Below are 23,122 nucleotides of genomic sequence, written 5' to 3'. Positions count from 1 at the left end.
TCCCACAGCCCTGCTGCCCAGCCCAGAGGCCCTGCAGTTGGCCAAGCAGAGGCAAGGGCTATGGACCCCCTCACAAGAGGGGCAGCCCTCGGCCCACCCCAGGGGAAAGTCCTGATCGACAGCAGAGCAGGAGGATGGGAAGGACACCACCATCTCTCCAGTCCTGCAGTAGACCCTTTTCAGCCCCGGCCCACGCCCTCCTTCCAGCTGATACCAGGTCAGGGGAGATGTGGGCCAGTCCAGCCCCTCGTTGGCCTTGAGGACTCACTGCCTCTCTCCCACTGCTTCTACCAATCAACTGCCCCTTTCCTTTTAGGCTCAGCTCAATGCCACCTCCCCCAGGAAGCCTCCCTTGACCACCCCAGGCCCCTGTGACCACAGCCTTTTGAGCATTGATGGCCTCCAGGCTGTGCCACTCCCTCAACGTATGTAGGACACTGGGGCCACGTCAATTCTCTAGTATCTTTATTATCCATCCCCAGGGCACCCCTGGCTTCCCAACTTGGGGGTGTAGATGTCCCCGCACCATGCCAGGCACGGTACAGAATGGGTGGCAGAGGGCACTGGACTGCGAGTGGCCTTGGCCAAGTCACTGCCGTTCTGTCGGCTCTGCTCTGGCACTTCTGGGGTCAGAGGCTGGGTGGAGGGAGGGCCTTCCCTGCGGCCCATGAACACTGAGAACAGCCCTGGCTTCCGCCGTCCTCCAGTGGACTGGGCGCAGGAGCAGTCAGGCCCAAAGAGAAAGCACGCCCATGCCGGGGTCCCTTGGGCTCCAGAGAGCTCACTGACAGCCGTGGAGCGAGGGGCCATCCCCTCCCTGACCTTGAACTCGGGATGCCAGCAGACTGCCCTGTCCCCCAGCTCAGGGTCTGGCTGAGGCAGGGCAGGCAGGAGGGAGGTCTGGCGAGGGCAAGGTTCGGGCCCAGGGCCTGGCTGCAGCACTCAGATGGGGTGCACGAACTGGTAGACCAGGCGCTGGGAGATGTCTGGCTTGCGGATGATGCCCTTCTTGTAATACTGGCGGATGGAGCGGCTCAGCTTGTCGTAGTTCATGGCGGGGCGGTTCTTGCGGATGCCCCACAGCCGGGCCACCTGCGCGGAGTCCTCGATTTTGAAGATGCCTGGGGCAGCAGGAGGGCCCAGAGAGAGCCAGCAGTGCAGGCGGGGTGGCAGGAAGGAGAAAGACCAAGACCAGCAGGTCAGTCTCTCACAGCCAGGAGGGCTAGAGTCGCCCGGGGTAGGGCCAGGCGCTGGGCCACGATACCTTCTCCCATGGTTGTGGTGAGGGTTAGAGGAACATGTGGGAAGGGTGTTCCACAGGGCCCAGGAAGTGGTAAATCCTACCGCGGACTCACAGACCTCCTGGTGCAGGGTGAACCTGCGTACGTTGGTTGGCGACTTGGGGCCCTGAGGGCCTGATCCTTGCCAGCCTCTGCTCCTAAGCGTGGGGTGTGCACACCCTACGCAGAAGCCCTGCGGGGCTCCGGGCTGCAGACACGGCTCATTTGGCAAGGTCGCCCGTGCAGTTCCCGAGCCTGAAAGACCGCTTTGCGATTCTCAGACACTTCAAGCCCACACAGCCCTTTCTGGCAGGATTAATTGGTAGGAGATGGTGGAAAGAGTGGATCTGGAGCCAGGCTGACCTGGGTTGGAATCCTGGCTCTGCCATTTTCTACCTTTAGAAGTTGTCTGAGACTCCGTTTTCCTGTCAGTAAGAGGGGGTTGTAGTGATCGTCATGTTGTTGAGTGGGTACGGAAAGCGCTTAGAGCAGAGCCTGAAGGAAGTACCCCTTAGGATGAACTATTACTCATTAATACCCCCAGTTCTCATTCTAAACCACCTGGCAAAGCACAGGTCAGCACAGCCTCTCCAGGCAGGCTCCCCAGACCACCCCACCCTCCCTGATCTCCCTGCCCTCATGGGACAGTCTCCCTGGAGTACCGGCTCACTCTCAGTCTCAAATATACACACGGGATCACCACACCTTGTGCAGGAACTTTTCCACCCCTCCTAACCCCTTCCCGTGCTCCACACTCAGCCCCAAAGTCACTCCTCTGTGAAGCCCTCCTGGACCCAGGCACAGCTGACCCCATCACAGCCCAACACATCCTGCACACCAGCTCATTTCACTGCTGTTTCTCCTACAAGACTGTAGGTCCCTGGAGGATGGGGTACCGCTGAATTCTCCCCACACCCTCAGGACACTGTAACCCTCCATAAATGTCGGCTGAGCAAGTATGGAACCAGAGGAGGTGCTCAGGGAAGGTTTGCTGGATGAACGAATCTAGTCCATTTCACAAACATGAAGACTGGGGTCCAGGCGCCCACGGCTACTAATGGCAGGAGGGGGCCTAGAACCCAGGTTTCTTGGCTCCGAGCCTTTTCTAAAACACACACCCGCACGCCATCCAGCCTTGTTGCTGTCCAATGTGGTCCCCACTAGCCACATGTGGCTCTTAGCCCTTGAAATGTGGCTGGTCTGAAGTAAGCCGTAAGTATGCCGTAAGCATAAAATGTATACCAGATTTCAAAGACTTAGGAAGTATCTTATTAATAATTTTTATATCGATTATATGTTGAAATTATATGAATTTATACCATTGGATTAAACAGATGTATTATTAAAATTAAATTCACCTGTTTAAAACAATGTTTAATTGTGGCTACTTGAAAATCTAATATTACCTCTGTTGCCCGCACTGTATTTTTCATTGGATACCATCAGTCTCCTCCGTCAAGCTCTGATGTTTTGAGGGTAAAGACCGTGTCCGGCTCTCAGCAGAGTTTTAAGGCCCTGCTATGTCCCAGGCACTGTGTGTCCCTGGGGACCCTCAACAGGCAGAGCCCAGCCGGGGAACACGCGTGGACACAGACGGCACACAGACCCTGGGCCGGTCCAGTAAGAGTGCGTGTGTGGCATTCAGAGCAAAGGTGGGGGCAGCTCCAGCCCTCTGCCCTGCCCCCAGCCCTCCCTGCCCAGCGCCTGGCAGGACCACAGGCTCCCAGCAGCCCCCTCCCCTCCTGCCCCTGGCACTGCTCACCCTTCTCCTTGTTGAGCCACCGGATGAAGCGGCCATAGCTGTGTGGCTTCAGCAGCAGTTCCTTGAGAAACTGCCACAGGTGGATGGGCTGCCCGGAACAGGATGAGTCCACCTCGCTGTCCGTCCAGCTCTCTTCGCTGGTCGACGCTGGGCAGCCAGGGAGGGTGGCGGTGAGTGGGGAGCCCCCTTCTTCAATGGCTGCCCCAGCCTACCCCCAGACCCCAGAGCCCCAGCCGCCTCCCTGCCCTGCCTGACTCACCACAGTAGTGAATCGCCCCCAGGGACGTCCTCTCTTTCATCCAGGCCGCTGCGGGACAAGGAGAGGAAGTTGGGGACCAGAGAGACCCCCCAAGGGAGGAGGAGGGCATTTGGGTGGAACTGTGGGGCCAGAGAAGCCCCCCCGTGGCTCCCTCCCTCCTGCCAGCCTGTGAAGACCAGCTGTTCACAAAGCCTCCTCCGGGAAGAAAATGCAGGATTTCGGAGGTGGGAGGGGCCTTAGAGGCCCTGCAGGCAGCCCCTTGTTCAGAGAGGACTGGAAGTCAAGCCTTGCTTTGCCTCCCTTCTGTCACCTGTGAAATGGGGCTGGGACACCCCCTCACAGGTCTTGCAAGGATGCAGGGTGGCGAAGCCTGCACGGTGCCCAGCATAATAAAAACACTCCCTGCCCTCCAGCTGCCAAGTTCCCCGAGCACCACCATCCCCTCCTGCTCTCCACCTGACCCCCTCCCCAGACAAGCAGTGGGACACGGAGGCCGCCAGCTTCTGTCCACACCACCACCCGGCTTATAGCCTGGCACTGTCCACTGCTCTTGCCAGACCCCGGCAAGGGGCCTGGGCTAGGGCAGGACACTGGTTTCTGAGCCATGAGAGTGGGACCTGTCCTCTTATTCACCCTGGGCCCTGAGGGGCAGGGGCCTTGACTCGTGGAGCGAGGACTGACCCCTCTGAAGTGCACGGCTCTGTGCAGGGCACACTGGGCGCCCGATAAGATTGAGACCAAGTACACATTTAGGGGTTGGCATGCAGCCATCAAAACCGGGGCAGCTGTATAGACAGTGATGGGAAACAAGATCCAGGATACGCTGCTCAGTACAGAACAGCCTGATACTCGTACTGTTCATGTTAGAAAGGGGTAGACGTCACACTTACTCTTGCTTGTATATGCATAGACTTTCCTTGGCAAGGTACTCACAAAACTGGCAACAGTGGTTGCCTCTAGGGAGGGGGATTGGAGGGCCGGGGTGGGTGGGAGGGAGGATTGTTCTTCATGGTGTGCTGTCGCTCACGATGGTCTTTTAAAAATTCCTGTACATTTATTACCTCGTTTCTTCTTTAATGAAAACAACACAAAACAAACACAAAATTTTAAAAAGGACAAAGAAGAAGGACTTAGAGTATCTGATGTCCTGTGTCCTCACAGTCTAATTTCTATTTTTAACTTCCCATGTGCTCTGTCCTAAGTTCTGTGGCCTTGACCAGGGTAGGCAGTGGGTCGGGGCTGGAGAGTTCACCCAGGACCCGGGGAGGCAGCTGTCATTGGGGTTGGGATTCAGAACAGAGCCCAGATTGGGACAAGGGGCTGCCTACCCAGTGGAGTGTAGCCTCCGGATAGGCATGCTGACCTAACTGTTCCCCTTGGTGTCCCTGGCTTGGAGCCCGCAGTGGGGGGCGGGGGGTGGGGCATTCTACCCACGCCTGTCCCACCTGATTTCCAGATGTCCAGGTGGGCGTGCAGCACGTCCCCGCCCAGGGGCGAGCGCTGGCGGAACTGCTCCTCCGACATGGCACACAGCTCCTTACCCCCCAGCTCCTGGAAGGCCTTGCCCACGGAGGGCAGCCGGTACTGGTGCTCTGTCCACAGGAGCCACTTCTGCACGTTGCCAGGGCTCCAGTCCACGGGGTCTGGGCAAGAGACACTCCTTCAGCCCTGGAGGCTGCCTGAGGGCACCACCCCCAAGGTGGCCCCTCTGCTCTGATGGGGCCTCCATGGGAACTGGTGGCCTGGGACCATGCACTCCTGAGATGGGGCCAGGCCAGGCCACATGGGGCCTTGAGGGGCTCCGTGGAGGGGGTACCGAAGAAGGGGGCAGTGACAGGAAGGAACCGGGGCCCTTGAAGCAAACATGGCTCAGGGCAGGGCAGCCTGGGGCCTCTGCACCCCCATCTCACCTGGACCTCAGGTCCTCCCAGACCCCTCCAGCCCCTCCAAAGGGCCTTTTGGGGAGCCACAGCCCTGGAGGGGACAGTGACATTAAACCAGAAACACCCAAGCTTCTTTCTTTCCCAGATGCCTCTTGCCTTCCCCAAACCCTTCAAAGAACCAGAGAAAAACCCAACCAAGAATTAGCTCTACAAACCCCTCTCTACCCGCACTGTATTTTACAGATGAGGAAACTGAGGCACAGAGAGAGTTCCATTCCCTCGTCCAACACCTAACAAAGGGCTGGGTGCTGGAGAGCTGCTCAGTGCACGTGCACCAAATGTGGGGGAGCGGTGGCAGGGTACAGGGTGGCCATGGGGCCAAGGCCCGGAGGCGAGTGGCTGGCTTGGTCCTATAAGTCTCCCTGGGGAGCTGCCCTGGGGTGAGCCCAGCAGGGCACGTGGGTGGTGGCCAAGCTGCAGGCACAGACACAATGGGGCCTCCAAGTGAACGCTGTGGTCTAAGCTCGGTGACCTGCAGACTGGCCTGCCCTCACTTAATAAACCTATTTTCTTCCTCAGGGTCAAAGCAATTTGTTTCTGTCCCTATTGTTTAGCGGGCAGGGCCCTCCCCAACTCGGTGTGGGAGCGGAGGCACCGTGGGAAAAGCTCCCGGGTTGAGGGCTGGCATTGGGCCACTGGAGGATGGGGCCTGGGCAGGAGCTGCCTCAAGGCGGGACCTCAGCTGGGACTACTAGGTGGCAGGGGCTGGGCCTGGGTGACTGAGGAGGAGGAGCCAGGCCTAAGCGATGCCTGAAGACCCTTCCTGTGTGCGAGCCTCAGATGCCAGGGCCCAAAGGCCAAGGAGATGGGTCAGGCTTGCCCAAAGCTGGAGAGATGATGGAGGGACAGGGGACTGGAGACCCAGCAGCCCCTCAATCAGTAGCATAAGCTCCGTAACCACACCTTCCAGGCCCTCGCAGACACGTGCCTGGCCTCCTGATGTGCCCCCCTCATCAGAGCCCTCATCCCCACTGGACCAGTGATACATTATCCTATTTATTTATGACCTGTTTTGTCACTGTAACATTAGCTTCGTGAACGAAGGAGCCTTTGTGCTATGTTCACGCTGAATTCCCCAGTGCTAGAACAGGGCCTGGCATATTAAGTTATTGTTTATTGAGCATCTATTATGTACAAGGTAACATCCTAGGAACTGGGGATGTAGCAGTGAACAAAACAAATGAAAATCCCTGCCCTTGGGGCATGTACATTCCAGTAGGGGAAACAGTAAACAAGATAAATATGCAGCATATCAGACGGTAGGAAACATGAGAGAAATAAAGCAGGTTGGAGGAATAAGACGTGGGGGTATGGGCAGCAATTTCAATAGAGGGGTCAGGAAAGGCCTCGTCGAGATGGTGCCATTTGAATCAAGACCTGAAGGAGGTGAGGGGTGAGCCAGGTAGGTATGTAGGGGAAGAGTGCTCTGGGTTGAGGGACCAGCAAGTGCAAAGGTCCTGAGGTGTGTGTGTTGCGGTAAGAGCAAAGAGGCAGGAGTGGCTGGAGCAGAGTGAATAAGGGGAGAGTGGATTTAAGTGTGAGAGGAGGAGGTGGGCCAGATGGTGTAGAGCTCGTATTTGCTTCACCCGGCACCTACCAAGTGGGGACACTGGGCTGGTGCAGCTGGGGCACAGAGAGAGCGGGAACCTTGGATCCCAGGCTCGCAGCTGCTGTGTGTTAGGGGCTGAGTGTATGTGTAGAAGCACCAGCATCTCTGGGGGTGACCACAGTGCACCAGGCGGTGCCCCCACACCTCCCTGTGACCTCCGCTGGCCTGTGTCCCCCTGGTGGAGGGGGGCGTGAGGAGGGGCTCACCTGCCGTGATGTTGAGCAGCTTGCAGGCCGTCTCGATGTCCTTGAGCACCTCGCCCACCACCATGGACTGCACCTGCTCCAGTGAATGCTCCTCCAGGGTCAGCCCACCCGGCGCCAGGTCCAGGCTGCCCCCCGGGGCTTGGCTGTCGATGACGGGGCACTGCTCGGGCTCGTCGGGCGGCTCCTCCCGAGTGCTGGCCCCGGGGCCCTTGGCCACCCAGCTGCTGTCCTCGGAGAACAGCATGTCGAAGTAGGAGAGGTAGAAGGTGGACAGGCCCTGCTCAGGTGTGGCAGGTGGGCTGGGGCTCCAGTCCTGTCTCTCGGGCCCCATTGCCCCTGCTCCCACTGCCACCTTCTCCAGGCCAGTCCGTAGCACAGTGTCGGGGGGCAGCAGGAGGCGGCTTGGGGGGACGCCACTCAGGCCCGGGCTGGCGCTGCCCATGCCGCTGCTGCTCGGGCTGGCGGCTGCGTCTACAGAAATAAAAAAGGAAGGAGAGTCAGGTCCTAGCTGCTTCCCCATCCCCATGGGGGCTGCTAAGCTGGTTACAGAGATGAGGAGCCCAGCGGGCAGTGGCTGGGCCTGGGAGAGAGTTGGGGCTTCTGGGTCACTGGGCAGCTAGGACAGGGCTGGGCAGACAGGTCTTGTGGCTGGAAAGCCAGTGGGATGGGAGTGGGGGCAGGACGGTAAACAGACAGCTCCCTTACTCCCCAGGGAAGCCAGGTTGGCTGCGAGCAGCAAATCTTTACACGTGTAGCCTGTTTAAAACAATCTTCTGAGGTTCTTGACCTCTTTCAGTCCTCACGATGGAAGGCACAATTAGTCCCATTTGGCAGATGAGCAAACTGAGGCCTGGACAAGAAGTCTTTAATATCCAGCCCTCTGTCCCTGGGCCGGCCCCCACCCAGATCCCAGTCCCCTGTCCTGTTGAGGAAGCTCCTTCTAAGGGCTAACCTAATCTTTTCTGCTGTGGCAAAGCTTGTTTTCTTTTACTCTGCCCTTGGAGGGGGTAGGGAAGGGAGAAGGTCACCATCATCTCCACCAACCGGGTGAAGAATGAAAGGAGCAAGTGAGGGGTGTGGCAGGGTAGAATCTCCTCCCAGGTTGGGGAGGCGGGTCCCCTTCCTCCCCCACAGGGCCACTTGGCGGGTGCGAATAAATTCCCGGCCTAACGCTGCTGAGGTGGTCACTGAACAACAACGTACAGGTGTGCTTGGCCCCGCCCCTACTCAGGGCTGGGTTCCTGGTACCCACCCTCCTTGTCCTTTCCTGAATGGTGCTTCCCCAGCCCCTCCCAGCTCCCAGGCCCTCTTCTCTCCCCTCACGCCCAGAAGAACTCACAGCTCCCAAGGTGGGAGGTGCCAGGTGCAGACCTACAGGCCCACTTTCCCCACAGCTGCAGGGGCTGGTCAGAAGGCCCAGGCCCTGGGGGACAAATGAGTCCCTCAGCAAGTCAGACCCCACTCCTCTCCTACCTGCCGCCCCAATGCCTCCCGAGGGGCACCATTTGGCCTCAACGCGAGGAACTACAGTGTCCCTCCCCCCGGGTCCCCAGGCTCTGCTTCCCCTGGACCCTTTTCTCTGAGCCCCATATTGGAGTCCGTGGTTTGGGTGAGGCAGGGAACTTGCGAGATGTACATACACCAAAGAACTGGGGTCCCTGGGATATTTCCATGATTTGTGGACTCAAAACTCAAGAATAAATCAGGACAGAGGTGGAAGATTACCAACAACGTATGTTCCCCATAACACAGGGGATCATTCCGAAAGGAGGAAAGGAGCAGGTAAACCTGCTAAGGGCAAGTTAATGTGTGTCCTTTCTTGGGGGTATTTACATTTTAAACAGTGTTCTCAAAATGTGGTGCCGGGACCAGCCGCATCAGCACCACCTAGGAACTTTTGAGGAACTTGAATTCTTAGGCCCTCATCAGAGCAACTGAATCAGAAGCTCGGGGGTCGGGGGGTGGGGGTGGGGAAAGTAGGGCGGGGGAGGCCGAGCAATGCGTTTCTTTTTTTTTTTTCCAGCAATGCATTGCTTTCTTTTTTTTTGGCCGCGCCACACTGCTTGTGGGAACTTCGTTCCCTGATCATTGAACCTGGGCCCCCTGCCATGGGAGCAGAGTCCTAACCACTGTAACGCCAGGGAATTCCTAGCAATGCGTTTCTACAGGTCCGTTGGGTGATTCTGATGAGTGTTCCAAGTTTGCAAATTGCTGCTTTGAAGGCATCTGGCCAGTAAGAGGGGTAGGCTTTACTGGAAGGAGTGGTAGACTCTCTAACGGTGGGATTTGCTGCGCTGCACCAGGACCATGGAGCGGGGGCTCCCTGGCCCTTCTCCAGTCACCTCATGAGACTGACTTGCTCAGCCTCAACGTGCAAGTGAGGCAGAGAGAGAACCCCGTTTGGAAGGCTCTAGCTTCTCTAGGGCTGCAGCTAGTGCAACTGCGTACAACTCAGAAAATGATGCCCTTTTCTCTCTGGGTGGCGTGGCTTGGTGAATGGAGCCCAAGTGGAACTTCAGCTCACCCTTGTCCCCCATCTTGTGCAGTGCCCAACCTTCCCAACTGTACACGGCGGCCCTGCTTTTCTGTGGCGGAGAGAACGCAAGAAAGAGAGAAGAGTGTTTGTTCACTTTCATTTTGCATCTCCCTTTCAAGGACTCCTTTAAGTGACAAGGAAGGAGAGGTCAGGGTGGGGTGGGGTGGGCAGGGATCAGGGAGCCGGGCTTGCGGGGGACAGAGGGCAGGCCTGGAATCATTTCAAGCCCTTCTGTGCAAACACACGTGTGTGCTGTGGGTCCACATTATTTACCCAAGCAGAGCCAACAGCCCGCTCTATCCCTGGGTCCCCGCCCCAGCCTGTGTCCACACCCTACCCCCTGGGTGGCCCCCCCCCCGAGAGCCCCTCTCAACCCCACCCTTCCCTCATCACCCCCTTCCTGCTTCCCGCCCCATCCACGTCCCCAGAACTCCCCGGCCTGCCACGTTAGGACAGTCCCTGCCAACACCTTGGGCCGGGTGCCAGGGAGACGGAACCTTTCCTAAGAAGCAGGGGAACTTGCTTCCCTCGTGGCCCTCCTGTTTGCTTGGCCTCGGCCACAGGTAGGATGGGAGGCAGCTGCTGTGTTTCGGGGCACAGTGGTGTGAGGGGTCAGTGAGGATGAAAGGGCAGGACAGGTGGCAGCATTTGCCAGGTGGGGACGTGATGACACATCCCTGACACATTTGTCAAGTGAGCTTTGAAGCCCTCGCCTCCATTCCCTCCCGGGAGAGCGGCAGTTCAGGCCTTAGGCTCATTCCTACGCTGTGGTGGGGAAGTTATGGTGCAGAGAACTAAACGGCTTCCGGCTCCTGGCCCGGGGCTCCTTCACCAGCAGAGAACTCCCACCTCCTCCTCCACACCCCACATTCCAGCTCCCCGTCACCTTGCTCCTAAACACCAAGGAACCTGCTCTCAACCAAGGCTTGGTCCCAGCTCCAACACCTACCTAGTGAAAAAAAAGTTAATGATTAACCATGCGGCAGGAGGCAAGAGCCGATTGTCCGCAGGTGGGGAGGTGGTGCAGAAGGCTCGGACCCCGGCAGCCAAGCGTGGGGGACCTGGGTTTACTGATCAGGGAGCCAGGGGCTGGTGTGCCCAGCCTGCATCCCTGGCACCTCCTCCAGGCTCTAGGACTGGACTTGGGAGGGAAGAGAACACACGGGGAGCAACTTCTGGGCCCAGAGCGTTGGTACATGTTACCCTTTTACTACCCACAGGGGACTCGAGAGCCCTGTTTTATAGACGTGGACTGTGAGGCTCAGAGAGGTTGTGCAGCTATTGCCCGAGGTCCACAGCCGGCCATGTGCGGGCTCTGCTCATTGTACCACGTTCCCTCTGAGGCTCCGGACGGTCCCATCTTCCCAGGGTCCTGCCCACCTCCTGATCAGGCAGCTTGGTCCTCCAAAGTTCATGCCCGCCTCCTAGCTGCTCACTCCACTGCACTGTCAAGTTCATTTCCCTCCAAAACCCTTTCATCAGGCACCCCTGGGCTCTGGAACCTCCCATGGTTCCCCACTGCCTGCCCTGCCTGGCCCAGTGGCTGGCGCCTACCTCTGAGCCAGATAATCAGAGCTGGAAGGGACCGTGGACTACATGATCCCTATAGATGGGAACAATGAAGGCCAGAGCGGGAAACAGATGTATTCAGTGGTTAAGGGCAGGGTCTGGACCAGAACCAAAGATCAACATGGTGACCACATATCCAGGCTCTGATGAGAACGGTGCTTCTCCCTTGGTCCCTGTGCTGTGGGCATGACATGGCTATTTTCTCTTGTTTTGTCGTCCCCCTGCCCAAGATGCCCCTTCCTTCTCATCACAGTTTAGCCCAAAACCCTCCTCCCCCAGGGAGCCGTCCCCAGCAGCTTTCTCCTCTGACTCTCCAGCTCTCCCCACCTGTGCCATGCAACTCAGCTGTGATTACATTCATGGGTGATTGTCTACCCATGGGGACACGTGTGCCCTGGGAAAATAAGGCTCAGAGAGTGGCAGGGATGTGTCCACAGTCACACAGCAGAGCCAGGACCACTGCACCATAGGCCTAGGGTCCTGGGACAAGCCCAGGCTTTGCCAGGTCCAGGTCCCTCCTGACAGCCTCTGGCCCCGAGGGGCTGCCCGTCTCCTGAGCGATGGCTCCAGCTTCCAAACCTCGAGCTGGTCTTTTCTGGATTAAGCCACGTGTCTAGATTAAGGCTCAGCATGTCCTGCCTCCCTCCTGCCTCAGAGGCACTGGCTCTGACTCCAGACAAAGAAATTTGATAACAGCTGGCGGAGGCCAAGGCCCAGAAACGAGGCGGATTCGCAGGGTAGCAGCCAGAGGGATTAGCCACCTGGGCCACTTCTTTTCAGTGCCTCACATTCTCCCAGGAAGGCAGAGTAAGGAGAGAAGGCAGAGGGACCCAAAGTTAGAGACTTACAGCAGCTGTTTCCTGCCCCTTGGGAGGCAGCTCCCCGGCCTCCAGGTTCTCACTCCCATCCTGACATGCAAAAGATGCTCAGATATCTCCTGAAACCACAGCCCCAGGGAAATGGAGTTACCAGAGTCTTTACTAAGGCCCTGGACTGTCATGGGGCTGGAGCCTGTCTCTCACGTCCTGCTCAATCTAGGCTCAGATCTTACCCCCAAGGGGGTGGTGGGTAGGGTAAATATGCCTGAGCCCCCACCTCAATCCTGAGACACAAGCTTAGTCTGCCCAGAGCCCAGCACCCCAGCTACAGGGCCCGTGAGAAGAGCGCTGAGGGCGAGAGGCTGGGGCCAGGGTGAGACAGAGCCTGCCACTCTGCCCAGAGCCGCCTACTCCACCAACTGGGGACAGACCTCCTCCAGTTTCCCCACTGTTGTCAGCCCTTCCCTCCCTCCCTCCAAACCTCTGGGCCTGCATTCATGGGTTGGAATCAGGGGGCTTTGGGGGTGCGATCAGGACCTGGCCAGGAGCCATGCAGAGTGGGCAGGGGCCCCAGGGGCCTGTCCCCCCAACCCCCAGTCAGCTGGTCAGCACCTTGGAGAGAAGCTGGGCCTGCCCAATCCAGTGCCCTGGGCCTGCCTGCACCTGTCTAGCTTCCTTGAACCCTCCCTGCCTCTGGCCTCAGCCTTCCTGCTCCCCTAGACATTCCCTTCCCACGCTGCTACTCCCCCTCCAGCCCCCTCACTGCTCCTTGGACAACTCCTGCCCTCCCATGAAAACCCAGCTCCCTCGTCCTTTGAAACTGCTCTTCATACTAGCTGGATCCAGGGAATTCCCTGGCGGTCCAGTGGTTAGGACTCCACGCTTTCATTGCTGAGGGCGCGGGTTTGATCCCTGGTCAGGGAACTAAGATCCCATATGCTGCGCGGCACGGGCAAAAAAGGAATAAAAAAGAAAAGAAACTAGCTGGATCCAATTAGCAGGAGCAAAGGTTCTACTTGGGAAGATTTAACTTGGGGAGCCAGCCCACGGGCCCAGGGAGACTTGGGAGTAGGGAGTTAGGGAACAGGGCCAGGTAGCAGGAGGATGGGGGACAGGAAACAAACGAGTCAGGGAACATCAAGGAATTATGGTCAGGTCTGCTTTGCCCACAGTTCCCAGGGGCAGCCAGGAGCCCGAAGGCATGTGTGTACCAGCACTGGCTCCCATTTGCTCCCGTGGTGTGGGTACCATGGGCATCCAACACCCCCAATCCCCCCACACACACCCCACCACTGACATCGCCTCCAACTCTTCCAGGGACAAAGTGAAGTCCAACTAAATAAACTGCTTTGGCTCTCCCACTGTCTTCTGGGGCAGTGGCGCAGCCAGGATTATTCCCACCTGACAGGCAGGGGGCGGTGGCTGCCTCAGGGCACGTGTCCATGGTGACCAGGCAGGGATTGGAACTCAAGGTGCCCTCTTTCCAGATGGTGCTGATGACTTGGCATTTTCCGACCTCTAGGATCACCCCTGCTGACCACCCCTGTCGCCTCGCTCAGGCTACCTGCGGGCCCAGCCCTAGAAAACCCCAGCCCCACAAAAGTCACACTGGGGGGGTCTGGGTGGCACCGATGCCTGAAGCCTGGAGGTACAGGGACCCACCTCAGCCCCAAGCTCACCCCTGTATTTGAGTTTGCTCCAAAGGGTGTGTGGTCTGGAAAGAACTCGAGGCCTCAGCATCTGGAGATGTGGATTCATATTCTGCCCTGTTCCCACCATATGTAAGGCCCTGGGCAGCCCCTGGTCCCCTCTGGGCCTCAGTCTCCTCCTCTGTTCTCCCACTGGGTAAGTCATCTCCCAGAGCTTTTCTGGCCCAGACACTGTCTGGAGTCTATGACCCCATGACCTCCGTCTTGCCCATCAGCCTGACTTGGAATGGAAGTCAGAGGCAGGAAGAGCTGGATCTCAGCAACCCTCAGACCAACTCGCTGCCCCAAGAGCAGAGACCTGGGCCCCACCCTTGTCACCAGTCCCAGGTGCTGGGACCTTAACCCAGACTGTCACTCCCAGACCACTCTCCTCAACCCCAGAGCTGGAGGGAAAAGGAAGGGCCCCTTCGATTCTGGTGGTGCCCAGAGAAACCTCATTACTCCTTTCTATAGCCCAGGGTGGGCTCTGGTCCATTAGGCCCCCACCAGAGTCCCTGGCCTGGAAGGAGTGATCCAGAGGGAAGAGGAGGCTCACCTTCCCCTAGTCCGGAGGCCCCTGAGAAGCGGGAGAGGAGAATCTGGCAGGGGGCACCCCCTGGGCTGGGAACATGCAAACGAGGCAGGGGAAGGAGATTGGCATTAAATGTCAGGAAGAGCCCAGGGCAACTCGGCTTGTGCAAAGTTTGCTTTGGGAAGAGTTGTTCCACCCGACAGGTCACTCACCTGGCTGGGGGCATAGGGTGGGGCATGAAATGTGGTGTGGGTGGGGGCAGGGGGAGGGTCCCGCACTGTTTGGAGCCCTGACTCCCTGCTCTCTAGGTCTGGCACTGGGGCAAGAGACTCAGTTGTCCCATCTATTGAATTGTCTGTCAAGAGCATGTCTTAAAGGGGTTGTGGTGATTGAGGGGGAGGGCAAATGGAAATTCCTTGTGAATTATGATGGGCTGAGCAGGCATGAAGGTGGCACCTGGGAGCAGGTGAGGGGATGGGGCTGGAAAAGAGGGGAGGGAAAGGTAATAAGGTGAAGAGTGAGCGGAATAAAGGAAGAGGCAGGTGGTGATGGTGGAGGGAGGGGCAGGGCCAAAGGGTGGAGTCTGGGGGAGAGCTGAAAACGGTGGTGGGAGAGGCCTGGACCTTGCTCCGAGGTCAGCCTGCTCTCTAGCCCAGACCAGGGCAGCTGCTGGCCTCACTCACTCCTCCCTGGCCTCTAGGAGGAGCCAGAGCCAGAGCCCCCTACCTCCCCTGACCTCAGCCTAGGAGACAAGGCTGGGAAAGCACACAAGTCTTGTAAAGCTGGCAAATCCAGACAGCCAGCCTGCCTCCACCAGCTCCTACACAGCCTTCAAAACCCCACTCCAGGTTGCCTCTTCCATGAAGCCTCCGTTAACAAAGGAGGCCACCTTGTCCAACCCTCTCATTACACAGACAAGGAGCTGCAAGTGCAGGGAGGAAAAGTGACTTGCCTAGGGTCACACACTGTGGGTCCTAACCCACCCCTTCTTGCCCTCCACCAGAGGGCCTTGTCCCCAGGTTATACTCAAGCTGCAGCAAGTCGTTTAGCACAAAGTTGTGCTCTAGTTGTTTCAGGGTTATTAATGTTTTAACTGCAGTGACCTCAGTGGCAGACAGTGGGTTCTCCTGGTTCTTCTACTTACTGCCAGCATCACACATTCTGCATTGACTGAGCATCTACTGAGTGCCACCCTATTCTCTCAGGCTCGGTTGACAAGAGAAGTTCTATAATTCAGAGGGTCCTTGTGACAACCAAATGACATCGCATCTGCCAACGTGTTCTATAATCAGTAATACAATAACCAAGTCTGGCAGGGACTGAGTTTTCAGCTCTGGGACCCTCATAGCGCCTGTCAGGCTCTCAAAGGGGAGGGTGGTCCCCCACCCCGCGAGAGACCACCCCAACCTCCCTGGGGGCTCTGAGGATGCTCCCTCTCCCTGAAGTTCCCTGAGTTGGGGGTGGGGAGGCTCCAAGCTGGGAGTTCCTGGCTCCAACCCCTCCCCCAGGTGGGCAGGGGTCGAGTGGGACTGGCCAGCCAGGCTGAGCCGCGGCCTGGGCACCCGTCGGTGGGGGGTCTCCTGTCCATCCCTGCCTGCCCCCTTGGGACTGGCGCAGCTCGGATGCCTGTTTGCTTTGTTGCTCAGCCGAGCAGCTGGTGTGGGGAGATGTTGCTTTATTGGGGGTTGCTGTGAAGCTGTTTACTGGGGAGGTGGGGGTAGGAAATGAGGCCAAGTCCCAGGCCTAAGCAAGAAGGAACAGAAAGGCCATGACCATCATACAGGGGACAGGCCACTCGACGCCTGTGGCCTGGGTGCGGGCTGCTGGCTGGGCCCAGAGGGCAGCGAGGTGAGAGGCCCGGGACTAGCTCAGGGTGCTTCCCCCTCCCCAACATGCACAAGCATGCACGCATGCACACACCTTGTCCAGCTTAGGGGGAGCCCCCAGCCATCCAGACCCTTCAGCTTTCTACCCTGTCATCCTCACCACCCACTTCCCTCTCTCCCCACAGGAGGCATCTGGCAAATCTAGAAATGAGCACCCCTGTCCCCCCCCCAACCCATTGCTTTCCTCACGTGCCCAGACTCCGGTCCACAGGCCCCATGCTTCCCTGGGGACCCAAGCACCCAGGTGGTTACTCCCCAGCTTCCCAGATCCCCCGGCTCCTGTGCCCACCACTGCCCCACCCAGCCCCTGGGCTCTGGGACTGTACCCCCTGCTGCAACCTGGAGCCTGGCCCTGGCCCTGAGCCTCTAGGCTCCAGCAAACCCCTGCCAACTCGTGACGAGGCCCCAGAGAGACCCTTCCCTTGGCAGGGCAGCTGTGGCTGGCAGCAGCAGAAAGGCTGCTTGTGTTTCGTTAGCCAAGCAGAACTGGCCCGGTCTCAGGGCTGCGGCTCCGCACCTACAAAACTGCCTCCCCTCAGGCTGGACAAGGCTGGGCTCAATGTGGAGCCCAGATGGGGTCATCACAGACATGGGGTACCCCAGGCCTCTCCAGGCCAGGGGGGCTCACCAAGGCTCTGGGGTCAGCCCAGGGAGGCAGACCGGGCAGGATGCAGAGGGATCAGGGGCTTCTGAAGGTGAAGGACCCAGATCAGGGTCACTGATGTCCAGGAGACCAGTTCTGGCTTTGAAAGCACCCTCAACCACCCACCTCCCCACTGCTGGCAGGCGAAGGCCGCCATGGCAGGGCACTGCCCCCCACCGGACTTACCCGTTAGCTGCCTGGTGCCCAAGGAGTCGTCCGCTGCAGTGCCAACCTCAGGGGCCAGGAGGAGGTGTGGGCAGCTTGGGTCACTGCTGGGTCTCAGCCAGGCATCTGGGGGGCCAGTGGTACCAGGGGCCAGCAGGGCTGGGGTCAGAGGTGGCAATCGGGTGGGCCGCTGGGGGCCTGGCCACCCTCGAGGTGTGGCCCTCTGAGATCTCAGGGCTGCGTGCCCTTGTAGGGAGCCCCCTGCCCCCAGTCCAGGGCCACCTGCTGACACCACAGCAAGACCCCCAAGCCAGAGGGGCTTACGAGGGAGGCCACGGTGGGCTCAGGGGACTGGGTCTGTGGGGCAGTGTGGACACGGCCAGAGTGCAGGAATGTGCTGGGAGGAAGTCAGGCAGCATGAGATGAAGAGTTGGCTGGGGCCTGATTTCCCATTATAAGTAATCCTTCCTTATTTACCTGAACAAATACGCTCCCTGCTTACCTCAGACTACAGGCGGGCTCCTGGTTAACCCTTGCAGGCCTCTGCCTCCTTGCTGGGGGACCCACACCCTGGCAGCCAGGGAACTCACTCACTCACTCATTCGTTCATTCACTCACTTGTTCATTAGTTGATGCACAGCTTCAGAGCTCATCTCATGTGCGAGGCACTGGGGATATATTGAGAGGGATCAGCCAAGGGTGGGGGAGAGTTGAGCAAGCAGCATTGGAAAAAGCCCAGCGGAGGGCTGTGGGAGAACAATGAGGGTGGGCACCTGGCAAGGGAAATCAGTGAGGGCTTCCTGGAGGAGGTATTATCTGGCTCCCCAGGTCAGGGATGGAGGGAGCTTTCAGAGAACCCTGGGGAAAGGGACCTGAGGCTCATGGGCTCACCCACCCCATGCTCTCTGTGCCCCACAGGCCTGGCACAGGCCTGTCATACACTGCTGCTCAGGAAGGACTGGTAGCTCGCTTTCCCAGGCCTGGAGTGGCGGTCAGCCAGCAGCAGCTTGCTCTCCACAGTCCCTGTAGAGGGAGGGAAGGAGGTACCCAAACCCAGGCACCCACTGTCCAGGCTCCTCCACCTCCACAAGTCCAAGGAAGGCCGTGAAGCTGAGCTCTCAGCTTCTTCCTCATCCTGCCCTGAGTTGAGGGTTGTCCCCGGAGGGCAGAGTCTGGCATTTCCTTCCTCTGGGTCACCTTAGAAGGGCGCAGAGCATCTGCAACCCCCATGCTGTCAGATGGAGGCGTTTTAGTGTTATTTTCCAATTTCAGAAGTAATTGTGTGACTGCCTACAGTATGAGTATACTAGGGCTTCAGGAAGATTCCAGGGTCTTCAGAACTAGCTCCCTCACCTTAACCGATGCCAAATTTCTCCAACATATGGTTGCACTTTTCACCCTGGAGAGCCTATGCTTAGGTGTTATCAGAGTCGTTCCCCAGAGAAGGTTGAGGTGGGATGGGATAGAGGTCAGGGAGGTAACACAAGGTCCTAAAGTGGCTACAGTTGACCATCCCAGCCCTCCAGGATCAAGCAAAAAGAAAGACCTCCTACATTCCCAGGCGGGACCTCCTCTCCACTCTCACAGGAGCCTGTGCTTATATCAGCACTCTGACGCAGTAATACTAATGGCCACTGAGCAATTATTATATGCCAGGCACTGTTCATAGCTCATGAGATACTAAGGTATTAATCATATTAGTACTATAACATGGGTAAGTACAAGAAGTATCCAATAAATGCTTATTGAAGGGATGGGGTATCAGAGATAGTTACCCCCAATGTCCATTTTCCTCTGTAAACAAGACCTACTTTTCACCTGGGAACTTGGCTACCTGGAATTAAAACTATCCCCGACGCCCTTGCAGCTAGTTGTGTGACTAAGTAGAAGTGTCATGTGTCATTTTCTAGGAGTCTTTCTCTTTTTTTTGCTGTACGCGGGTCTCTCACTGTTGTGGCCTCTCCCATTGCGGAGCACAGGCTCCGGACGCACAGGCTCAGCAGCCATGGCTCACGGGCCCAGCCGCTCCGCGGCATGTGGGATCTTTCCGGACCGGGGCACGAACCCGTGTCCCCTGCATCGGCAGGCGGACTCTCAACCACTGCGCCACCAGGGAAGCCCTAGGAATCTTTCTTAAAAGTAAAGTACCAAGAAAAAAAAAAAAGTAAACTAGCATGTACCATTCACCTCCTTCTTCTTTATCCTTCCTCTGTCTTACTGCCTGAAATGCAGCTGTGATGGCTGGAATCTTGGCTGCCATTTTGGACCATGAAGACAAGATGGAGGAGCAGTGAGCTGGAAGGAGCTTAGGTCTCTGAGGACTGCATAAAACCTTCAAACTGGCTTTGGACTGCCTGCCTCAGGACTTTTATGAGAAAAATAGACCTTTGGCTTTTGTTAAGTGGGGTCTTTATTATTCAAAGCCCAGTCTGATTCTATTTGAGATAGACCAGAAGATGGGTAGATAGATGAAGATAGAATACTCTTGCAGCCAGAGAGGATATTTCACTGCTGGGTGGCATTTGTAAGGGGACTGATTATACTACAGAAAACCCTGATTTTGGGAAGGCTGCCCCTTGAATGCTGGTACAGCTTTGCTCTGGGACCAAAGGAGCACTTCATAGGTGTCCTCAGGAATGGGTAGGCCTGAATGGATGGACCAGACTAAGCTGTGCTAAGCATGGACTGTGATTCTACCAGCCCAGGCCTGGAGTAAGGAAACAAAGCGTGCCTCTGGAAGCTGGAAAGATCCAAGGGGTAGCAAGGAGAGGACTCTCCATCTGCTCAGCTGGGGCTCACATGGCCTAAGGTGCTAAGAGGCTGCTTGGGGTGGATGTCAGTGGTGGGCTCAAGGCAGTTTTGGTGCCCACCTGGGGCAACTCCGGTGGGCTCCAGGGGAAGGGAGGGCCAATTAGGGGACTCTGGGTGACACACACCCCTCAGCACCTTGATCCATCCAGCATGGTGTTGTGACACCAGCTCAGGATCTGACCCGAATACACATCTTAGTTCTATCACCTTCCAGCTTTGTGACTTTGGCTGGAACCTGCTGGACTCCCCTCTGCCCATGCCCTGGGAACCCTCAGAGCTGTGGTGAGGGGTGAGATAATGTTGTGAAAGTGCTCTGTGAACGAGCAAGTTCCAGGGCTTGCTGACCACCAACTACAAGCCACGTCATCTTACTCCCCACAGCAGCCCTTCCAGGTAACTATTACTGTGCCCATTTTTCAGGTGAAGAAACTGAGGCCCAAATGTTTAAAATGCCTTGCCCAAGGTCATAGCTGGGAAGCAGATATAAGCTCAAATCTGAAGTTTCCTCAATCACCTTGCGCCTGATAGGACTCCCTTACTACCCGCCTTGTCCCCTTGGGGTCAAGTCCCAGGTCTCTCGCACAGGCTATTTGGTCTACTAGACCCCCTGCCTCCTGCCCACAGCTCCTCAAGGCTGGTCCTCCTCTTCAATTCTCCTCTGGCCAAACCCTCAGGGGGTGAAATGGGCCCCCTCCTGTTCTCCCCCATCCAGACCCCACCCATCTGTTATGGGCAATACCTTCTCTACATCACCTGCTGCAGACCTGGGGTCCAACACACCACCCACTCCATCCTGGAACTTTGCTCTGACCTACTGAGATAACATTCCCTCTGGTCACTGGGGTTTCTAAGCCTTGAGAGTGAGTATTGGGAGCTGTCACCTCCAGGGGGTGTGAGCTGAGACAGCCAGAGAAGGAGCCTGGCAGAGCCATCACTCCATGAACACCTGGATGAACCAGTAATGCTCTTTTTCTGTTGTTCAAGTGGAGCTGAGTTTCTTCTACTTCGATTGAAAGCATCCTCATCCTTCGAGCCCCATCTCAAGAGCTTTCTCCTCCAGAAAGCTTTTCCCAGAAAGCTTTCTCTAGTGCTTGCAGACCTCACATGTCCCAATTCTTTGTGCTCTAATTGTTTCCCAGTGTTTCTTTTCTTCCCAAGATTCTACTCCTCGAGGGCAGGGAACCTCGAGCAGCCCGCAGCCTCAGACCCAACACAGATTATGATTTCTGGAGCAACCAGCTCCAGAGCTTCCCTCCCTGCGTGCATCCTCTCTTGCACTAGTCCATCAGAGAGTGAAGAGCGCTGGATGGGAGACAGGCCCCAGGGCTTGGTTTGGCGCTGCCATTTACTAGCCCCCTCTGGGCCTCCCTCACCTCCCCCGTGAAATGGAAATAATACTTGCCCTGCTGATCCTGCCTTGGGGGATCCTGGTGGGGCCTTGTGATGGGTGAATGACAAATGACAAAGGAAGCGGATGTACTTTGGAAAGGGCAGTCTGTCTCTGTCTGTTGGTCCGTTGGTCAATGAGATTGCTGCCTCCATCTCCTTGGATCCCCACCCTCCTAGGAGCTGTAGCCTGAGAGTGATGGCAAGGACAAGGCTGGGACCTGCGTCAGCCACAGAGAGACAGGGCTTCCAGTTGGTTCTTGCCCTCCCCCTGCCTGGTGGACACCAGGCCCTGCCCTGCCCCAGGCTCCAGCTATGAGAAGGGAACAGCCTGGGAAAGGGCTCCCTTGCTGAAGAGTCTGGGGCTGGTCACCCAGATGGGGCCGTGGGGGCAGTGTGGGCAGAAAGCCTGGTTTGTGGGACCCAGAGACCACCCAGCCCTTGCAGTCCAGAGGAAGCCCCTGAGACCAGAGGGGTTAGGGGACAGACCTGAAGGACACACAGTAGGGCGGGGATCTGAGTCCAGACCCCAACCATGCTCTGGAGGGGGGCATGCACTATCTCATCTCATCCTAGCAAGTCCAGCAACTGGCGGCTTCACTGACCTTTCTCACGGCAGATGAGGAACAGAGGCTCCAAAGTCAAGGCTGGAAAGTGGCAGAGGCAGGATTCGGGCTGGGTCTGTTGGAGTCTTCTTTCCAGGACACTGTGCTGCAGCTGGATGGTGGACGAGGAGACCAGGAATAGCCAACGGGCGGGGGGGCTGTGTCCTCAGGCCCACATACCCATGCATTTCCATCACCTGGAGCACGCAGGGCCCCCTGGGCCATGACATGTTGCTCTGTGCAGGCCAGCAAGCATTTACTGAGCACCTACTCTGTGCCAGGCCCTGGACAGGCACTAGGGGCAGCGTGGCCGGGCACAATCTGTCCTGTAGGTGTTCATGGCCTGGTGGCCTCAGAGGGCACAGATGACCTCCAGCATCTCTCCCAAAGCTACATCTGTGGGTTACTGGTTTTAGGAGCACCTTACTGTGTGCATGACCCTCTCCGCTCTGGGAAAAACCAAAAGGTAGGAGATGCCAAAGGCTTTCCCAGCTCGGGGCCTGGCTCCCCAGGCCCTGGGCTTCCTCACCAATGCCATCTCCTCCTCCTCCTCAGACACTCCCCCCAACCGTGGCTGAGTAGATGGGCCAGTCTTTCCTGTGTCCAAGGCCTGGTTGTACCCACCCTTCCAACCCTGACACACACTCTTGCCTATAGCCTCATCCACCCACCCCATCACTGATTCACACCTGGGATGCCATCTAAGGAGGCCTCACTCTACCCCAGGGCCCCAGCACAGCTCTCAGGGTCCCCAGACTTCCCTGTGAACTGAGTCATGCAGAGCTCCTGCCAGAGATGGGCTCCAAGCCTGCAGAACACTGCAGGCCTATCTGGGGGTTAAAGAAGACACACACATACATGCACAAACACACGCACACACACACACACACACATGGAACATCCTTTCCTCCCCCTTGGGCCCCTGCGATGGTACAGCAGGGTGCTGTCCCAAGATACAACCTCAACCCTGACCTGATCTCTGCCTTCTGAATCCATTCACTCCACACATATGTGCTGAAGGCCTATTGTGGGCCAGGCATGGTTCCCTGGGACATAGCACTGAACTTTGGTTGGTTTACATTCTAGAGGAGAAAGACAGTCAACAGGAAAAGTAATAAATGAGTAAATTATATAGTATCCTAGACTCTGATGAGTGCCATGAAAAACAGGGTGTCAGGGGTGCTGGGTGGGGCATGGGGAGCAGCATGAAATATGGTGGTCAGGGCAGACCTCCTTGAGAAGGTGGGATTTGAGCAAAAACAGGAAGCCCTGAGTTACCTGTAAGCATTCCAGGTAGGGGCAAAGCTTGAGCAAAGGCCCTGAGGTGGGCTCATGCCTGGTGTGTTTGAGGAACGTCAGGAAGCCGGTGTGGCTTGCGCAGAGAGCGGGGAGTGGAGAGCGAAAAGGCCAGGGAGGCAGCGTGG

General features: G+C 57.4%; 1 protein-coding gene across 3 annotated transcripts; it reads right to left on the bottom strand.

The window, feature by feature from the left end:
* Positions 1–585: 585 nt before the first annotated feature.
* SPDEF (SAM pointed domain containing ETS transcription factor) lies at positions 586–21,758 on the bottom strand. Of its 3 annotated transcripts, XM_079934036.1 has the most exons (6): positions 21,699–21,758; positions 7,060–7,530; positions 4,747–4,944; positions 3,302–3,349; positions 3,043–3,189; positions 586–1,121 (listed from the first exon to the last, which is right to left on the bottom strand). In XM_079934036.1, the coding sequence occupies exons 2-6, from the start codon at positions 7,499–7,501 to the stop codon at positions 943–945; spliced, it is 1,014 nt and encodes a 337-aa protein (XP_079790162.1). In that variant the 5' UTR covers positions 7,502–7,530; positions 21,699–21,758; the 3' UTR covers positions 586–942. The 3 variants fall into 3 exon arrangements, with proteins under 3 accessions (XP_079790162.1, XP_079790161.1, XP_079790160.1); XM_079934035.1 differs by lacking the exon at positions 21,699–21,758 and having other exon boundaries at positions 4,732–4,944; positions 7,060–7,600; XM_079934034.1 differs by lacking the exon at positions 21,699–21,758 and having other exon boundaries at positions 7,060–7,600.
* Positions 21,759–23,122: the final 1,364 nt, after the last annotated feature.

Source organism: Stenella coeruleoalba (assembly GCF_951394435.1).
Source record: "Stenella coeruleoalba genome assembly, chromosome: 10".
NCBI lineage: Eukaryota > Metazoa > Chordata > Mammalia > Artiodactyla > Delphinidae > Stenella > Stenella coeruleoalba.
The sequence above is the reverse complement of the archived record's forward strand: the minus strand, read 5'-3'. Positions and strand labels throughout refer to the sequence as shown.